The 7065-nt window shown below is 31.7% G+C and overlaps 1 protein-coding gene across 1 annotated transcript; it reads right to left on the bottom strand.

The window, feature by feature from the left end:
* Positions 1–228: 228 nt before the first annotated feature.
* On the bottom strand, positions 229–1269 carry LOC120526504 (trace amine-associated receptor 1-like). The gene is made up of 2 exons (XM_039749668.1): positions 954–1269; positions 229–881 (listed from the first exon to the last, which is right to left on the bottom strand). The coding sequence occupies exons 1-2, from the start codon at positions 1267–1269 to the stop codon at positions 229–231; spliced, it is 969 nt and encodes a 322-aa protein (XP_039605602.1).
* Between the last annotated feature and the right edge of the window lie 5796 nt (positions 1270–7065).

The raw sequence follows: 7065 nt of genomic DNA, 5'->3' as shown, positions 1-7065 counted from the left end.
AAAATTCGATTCAGGTTTCACAATGATTGCTGAAGAGCATCATCTTGCACTGCGGTATTCTGTCAGTATTAAACATATGCAAAAAGAGAAAAGAGTGTAAAAAATCATGTTCTAATTATACAGTTCACATCATAAAGTAACATAACACATACAGGTATGTGTGTATAACTTATAAATGATATATATTTAAAAAAGAAATGAGGTGTAATCTTTTTAACATTTAATTTTTCAATCTGAAAATAATTTCATTCTGGATGAATCACTCTGAAAGATTTTGCCATACACAATTAATCTGAGAGCCTTTCTAAACCAGCTGTAGAAGAAACCATAAATAAGAGGATTAAAAGTGGAATTCATATAACCAAACCATGCAAATATGTCAATGAGTAATGGTGGCGTTGAAAAGTTTATTAAAGGATCAATAATGTTACATAAGAAAAATGGAGACCAGCACAGCAAGAATACTCCTACGACTGTTGCTAGTGTTTTTGCAGCTTTTGTTTCTCTTTTTCTTGATGCTACATTTCTCTTTTGTTCTGCAGTTTGGTTAAATTGTGCTGCATCTTGAATTGATCTAGCCTGTCTCTGTGCTACACTGAAGATTTTTATATAAATAACTATCATAATAAAACCAGGGATATAAAAGGAGAACAAAGAGGATACAAGACCTGATGCTTCATTTTGCAGGAGGAGGCAGCTCCCAACACATTTGCTCTTCTCATAATATAGATCTTCAACCCCTATTAGGTTTAATTCTAAGTATACAATAAGAAATCCCACTGCCACAGATAGAATCCAGCAAAACAAGATTAAGTATATGGTCAAAGACATTGTAATCTTACTTTTATATGTTAAAGGATGGCACACAGCATAATAACGGTCAATTGATATGAATGATAAATGCAAAACAGATGATGTACAAAGTGTAATGACTACACTAAGATAAAACCTGCAGAAAGCTTCTCCTAAATACCAACAAGTTTCGATTAACTGAACTGCTATAGGTGGCATTACAAAACCCCCTAAAAGTAGATCTGTGACAGCCAGTGAGAATACAAGGAAGTTTGTAGGTGAATGAAGCTGAATGAAGTGTGATATTGAGATGATAACGATTAAGTTTCCACATACAGTGATAATGATGATTGCCCACATTACTGTATACACAATAGCATATGTATGACTTGAAAGGACATGTTTTTGACAGGAGTTGTTCAGTGACTCATAGCAGAAGTGAATACTTTGTAGACTATCACTTTCATTAAAATTCATTTTATTCCAGGTCACTTTGTAGATACCTATAGGAGAGAGAAAAAACTGTGAATTAGAGACTGATTCTGACCTTTAAAAACATATAATTAAATCCTGAAAACATTTAGCAATGTAGATGATTTTCAGATGTTTATATTTTTGAATCACTGATACAGTAAAAAACACAAAAATACAGTCTGTCATATTACAGTGAAGCTCTTGATATTATCCACTTCTCAAATCATTCCAAAAACTTAGACTAAGATATTTGTTGGCTGGTCTAAGACAATCACGTTTTTGCTATTTATCCCTCACATGTTTGTTTTGTCTATGTGCTCAACAACATCTTTATGAAAGGTTAGCTTCTTCCCCAACTGAAGTTTTCTACCGCAGGACATTAGTTGTTTATGTGTTTATTTTAATCCATCAAGTCATCCTGAAAAATATTGTAATCGCAGCTTAAAAGAAAACGATCTATAACAGAATGCCACTTCTTCTGTGTACTACAGCTAGTTTGGCACTGTTTACATGATTCATTGCTCTAATGTTTTGCATTTCAACCTTTTCTTTCTTTCACGACATGATTATGTGCTCTCCAATGTTGTTTTGCACCATGCCATACAGCCCATCTTTTGACATAAAACCGTACAAATCTTTTTAAATTTAAATGGTCCTTCAAAGGCTATTTGTTGTCCAAGAGACCAATTAGAAAAGTTTTTTTTAAGTAATCAGATTTTTTTTTCAGTAAACAAAGAACAGTTGGCCATACCACTGTTAATTTCAAATGGCTGGTATTATGCATATATTGATGATGTTTATTCAATCCATTTCTCTAGTTTTTTCTTTGTATTATTTTTCAGTAATTGTAAGCATTGTAAGAGCAAGTTTTAAAAAATCCATCATGATTTCAAGCTGTTAGGCTAAAAGATTAAAAGTTTGAAAGGTTATCTACATTTCTACAGGTACTGCGTACATTAATTGTAAGAAATGTAAGCAGTATGTTAAACAGCTGCTTCACAGTACTAGGTTTCTTTCTTTAAATTCTAGGTAAGCCATCTAATGTTTGCATGTGATCTGTCTTCATGTGAAGTCCCAAACATTTCTGATTCACTGTTAGTACTAGGGTGCTGTACTGTGTTAGCCATTATGAATGTAGTAAGAAGTCACGCAAAATGACACCTTTTATTGGCTAACTAAAAAGATTACAATATACAAACTTCCGATGCAGCTCAGGCTCCTTTTTAATGCAAGATGTAAGGGACCTGAGTTTAATTCTCATTTTGCTTGACTTCTTACTGATTCACTCTTAGTAAAATACACATATTAATGAATTCCTGATCTTAGCTTTACCTAAATTTTCCTCAGAATGTTGTTGGGGAAAACTAGATTGAAATTCTTTACAATATTACCTTCCGTCCATTAGTTTAACTTCTTAATCTATGTCAAGGCTATACATTTTCTGTCAGTTTTTAGGGAATTTACCTTTAAATAATAGCTAAGATCACAGCTACAATGGATCCAATAGACATCCCTTATTACATTAGATCTGATGGGGCACCTACCATATAAACACTCTTGAGTTCACTTTGACAAACGCTTAGGAATAAAATTTTTGCTTGAGCTTATGAAGGCTGGCATAATTTGCATAACATAGCCATAAAACACACATTTTATTTCAATCACCACAAACAGAATAGCATAGCCCATCTTACATCCTGTTTTGTATCGATAGAAAAGTATCGAGATATCTGGATAGTTTAAAAGTCTTCAAAATGATAATCTTATCATTCATTAAAATAGGACGTTTTATATAGAACTACAATTAATGAAAGAAATATATGATCTACTCATCTCCATGGTAAATAAACTGCCAAACGGAGTCTTGGTTACACAGTAAAAAATAGAGAACACAACATAAATGGCAAAGAAAGAAACTGCAATAAATTCCATACCAGTTCTTTTTGAGATATGCATAAATAGAGACCAGGATAATACAACTTCTCCATTATCTATTGGCAAAAGAAAACAAAATACATACCGAACATTCTAACACAAACTGTTAGAAAGCAGTTGAACTCATACTTGAAATAACCATCTGTGGGGTGGTGCCCTGTCCAGGGTATGTTCCTGCCTTGCATCCCTGGGTTAGGCTCCAGCACTGCCACAATCTTACTCAGGATTAAGCAGTTTGAAAAATGGATGTATGGATGGATCATTTTATGACAAGGCTGTGGAAGCTCTAGCTTTACCATAATGACTTAAATTTGGTTTTCATCTAAACTTTGACAGTTATTTTTCAGAGGTTAGTTTTTCACTAAATGCAAAGAAAGTGAATTTAATTTCTGTACAGTAAAACAGTAGGACAGTATTAGAAAATATGAAAAAATAACACTTTATTGAAGCTACATATTTTAAACAATTTTTTCAAATGATTTACCTGCTAATGTGAGGCTTCTTATTAAAAATAATTCATTAATTAAATAATCTTCAGCATAATGCTATCAGTGAGGACTTCATCCCTAGAAAAAACTATAAAAATAAAAAAATAAATTATGATTATTATCCACCACAGTAGCTAACATACTTTCAGCATTATAAAACAAAGTATTGAAGTAGCAGCATAAATAAATTAACTGTAAAATATGAACTCTAGGTTACAGCTAACACGTGCTTATAAATTCATAATTTTAAGTTAAAGAAAGCATTTGCTGATTTTTCTTTTTTACCACAGGGTTCATTTGATTGTTTTATCTTTAAGAAAAACTTGACGTTATTATACTTTTTATCCATCCATATATTAAAGACCTGAGTTCAATTTTACTTATTTCAAAAGTCTGCTCAGTCAAAATATGGTTTAGGGGATGTGTACTTTGAATTCCTCCATTGGCTATTATTTAGATGTTTTTGCAATTATTAGATATTTGACACCTTTGAATAACCTCCTGGTATTTGTTTATTTTTCTTGACTAGCTTCAGTTTTGGAAATAAGGAAAATGAATTTCGAATTGCTGTATCATTACATGTATAATAATCCTCTCTTTTGTTTAAAACTATTCTTTAAAAGAACTCTAACCAATCTAAGGACATTATTTGCACAATCGTCTTATGTCTTGTTCAGTTTAATTCAGTGTATTCTTATATAGGACTCTTCAAAAGTTCAGTATTTCATTTATTTTATCCAATTTTGTACTGCAAAGAACATAAGAAATTTTCAGTTAAGTTAAAATCTTTTTGCATTCTATGATGTATCTGTTTGTAAATTAAAACATGAAATGAACAACATTATATCTTATTAAATATATATCAGCCTCAATCTGTTTAGTTTTTTCACTTTACTTTTCAATAATGTGAAAGGATTAATCATACTTTACCGATGAAGCAAGAGTGAGTTTATGCTAAATTTAATTCATCATTTTTGGAAAAAATTTAGACCAGCTAGGGATTTTTGACTTACTTTTTTTAGAACTTTTTTGCTATTTATTTATTTATATATATATATAGATTTTTAATGTTAGCTCTGCTATTTGTATTTTTAAAATATTCCCAATCCCATTAACTAGCCTTTATAATAGTATGTCTTGGTTTACTAGGTCTCTTTTCAAAGAAAACTAGAGTACTTATCAAATGTTTTATTTTTAATATATAGCTTAAATTAAGATAATTACATTTACAGTGACATTACATTTCCATTATTGAATCAGTTAAACTGTACAAGATAAATGCTAAACAAGCTCACCTCAATTTTACTTCTTTCATGCTGCAGCATATTTTATAACTTAAACTGTTCTAGCTGTAAATCCAAATAGTAGCACAACATATGCCATTATTTTATAATGTATACCGTGAGGCTTTCTACATTCCCCACTTGTCAGCAACCATTCTAGTGCTCATTAGCCATGAGAAACTGTCCCTTGTGAATGTTACTTTAATTAATGTACTTGATTAATTGAGGTAAGTGTTGATATAGGAAACCACAGTAGTAAGAAGATTATTCTGAAGTACATTTTTGTATAAACACTAAGAAAACTATTTTTTTGAAATTAATAATAATTTTATGGTAAGTGGATACAAGAAATGTATTCATGTATATCAACAAATATAGACTATACATTATATTTACCATTTACTTTTCAGCAGTACAGTATAGCATCAGCTCATCTATTATTAGTTAGGTTTAGTACAATTTGTTGCGTGATAACAATTACTTATACATGTTCAGTTTACTCAGATCTTTGTTGGAGGCAATAATTAAATTAAATGGAAATATTACACAATGAACTAAGTATTTCAAACTGTATTTAACATTAGCCAAATTAGTTACATTAACTGTGCTGGAATAACTTAGGTTAACATATTTTTTGTACTTAAATTTACTTGAATTGACAACTGTTAAAAATAATTTGGTTAAATCCTGTAACTGAAAGTTAACTGAACAAAATGTAAATTTGTGACAACATACATACTATCACATTACATGACAACCTCATACACCCAAAACAGAAATGCTTGTTTATAGACATGTTATTTCTACATATTAGTTAAGATAGCAAATCATCTGATTCTTTGGAGACTAATTGTTCAAACACATTATTATTCAATAAGATTGCCAAACAATCAATTATACCAGATAATGTAATTATATATTACATAGTCACCCATTACAACACATAGAGAGGTAAAAGCTAATCTTGTGATGTATGCATAGCCAGATTAATACATAGGTTTATGTGGGCTTAAGCCTTGGGACCCAAGGTGTGTATGAATACACTACTGTGACTTTAAAAAATATAATGACTTCTTTTAAATTTTCTAATTTAGTTCTGAGTACTTAAAATAAACAATTAAAACAAAAATCATACACCATTCATTTAAAATAACCAATAAAGACATGTGGAACTTGTCTTGTGATTCACAAAGTGGGGTATCCCCAGGAAATTCTAGGGAATTAGAAGTGGCTCCACACTTTTGTAAAGATGTATGTAGTAATGGCATATACAGCACTTCATTGTGTAAATAGTTTTATTTTGCCACCTTGTAGATAACAATGTTACATTTACTAAAGTTTCCTTTAATTCCTGGTATTATTCATCAGTTTATCCAGTTAAAAAATAAATAAATAAATAAATAGACATGTTATGTTGAAAAGACAGATCTAATAGATTGATCAGAATGCTTTGCTCAACAAGAAGATAATAAACATAAGGCAAAGAGCAAGTACTTATTAGTATAGGAAATAAAACAGCATGAATATGAAACTGCTAAGTTCAAAATTAACACATACAGTGATCCCTAGCTATATCACGCTTCGACTTTCGCGGCTTCACTCTATCACGATTTTTTCTCATTACGTCACTACGCATGCACTGTCTGAGAACTTTTATCTAAGCCCCACGATGGCTCCTGCTTTTTCTAAGCCTTCTGACAATAAATCTAAGCGCCGGAGGAAGATGCTTACTATCCAGGAGAAGGTGAAACTCTTGGATATGATCAAAGATGGCGATATCCTACAAAAGCATCCTCACGCATATGAAAAGACAGCGCCAGCAACTGCCTATCAAGATGTTCTTCAGCCGCGCACCCACTGCCTACTCCTAGTACTCCTTCAGCAGAAGATGACAACGACGCACCTGATGAAGATACTGCACCACCTGAAGACTCTCCTACTGAGGTCGTGACTTCATAGGTTAGTGGTTGTGTGTAAGAACTGTGTGTGTGTGTGTAATTAAATGTACAGTACAATAATCTACTATATAAAAATGGACGGGATTGTCCTTCCGTCCCGTGCGTGCAAAACATAGCGGTATTCCGTTTAGTACA

Source organism: Polypterus senegalus, chromosome 3 (genome assembly GCF_016835505.1).
Source record: "Polypterus senegalus isolate Bchr_013 chromosome 3, ASM1683550v1, whole genome shotgun sequence".
NCBI classification, from domain to species: domain Eukaryota; kingdom Metazoa; phylum Chordata; class Cladistia; order Polypteriformes; family Polypteridae; genus Polypterus; species Polypterus senegalus.
This window is presented reverse-complemented; position numbering and strand designations above follow the sequence as displayed.

What these genes read in the sequence shown, in the direction of transcription:
- LOC120526504 (XM_039749668.1), bottom strand. Translation starts at nt 1,269, where the DNA reads ATGAATTTTAATGAAAGTGATAGTCTACAAAGTATTCACTTCTGCTAT. An exon ending in GTATTTAGGAGAAGCTTTCT is followed by an intron (nt 882 to 953) that starts GCAGGTTTTATC and finishes TCATATCAATTG; the next exon opens with ACCGTTATTATGCTGTGTGC.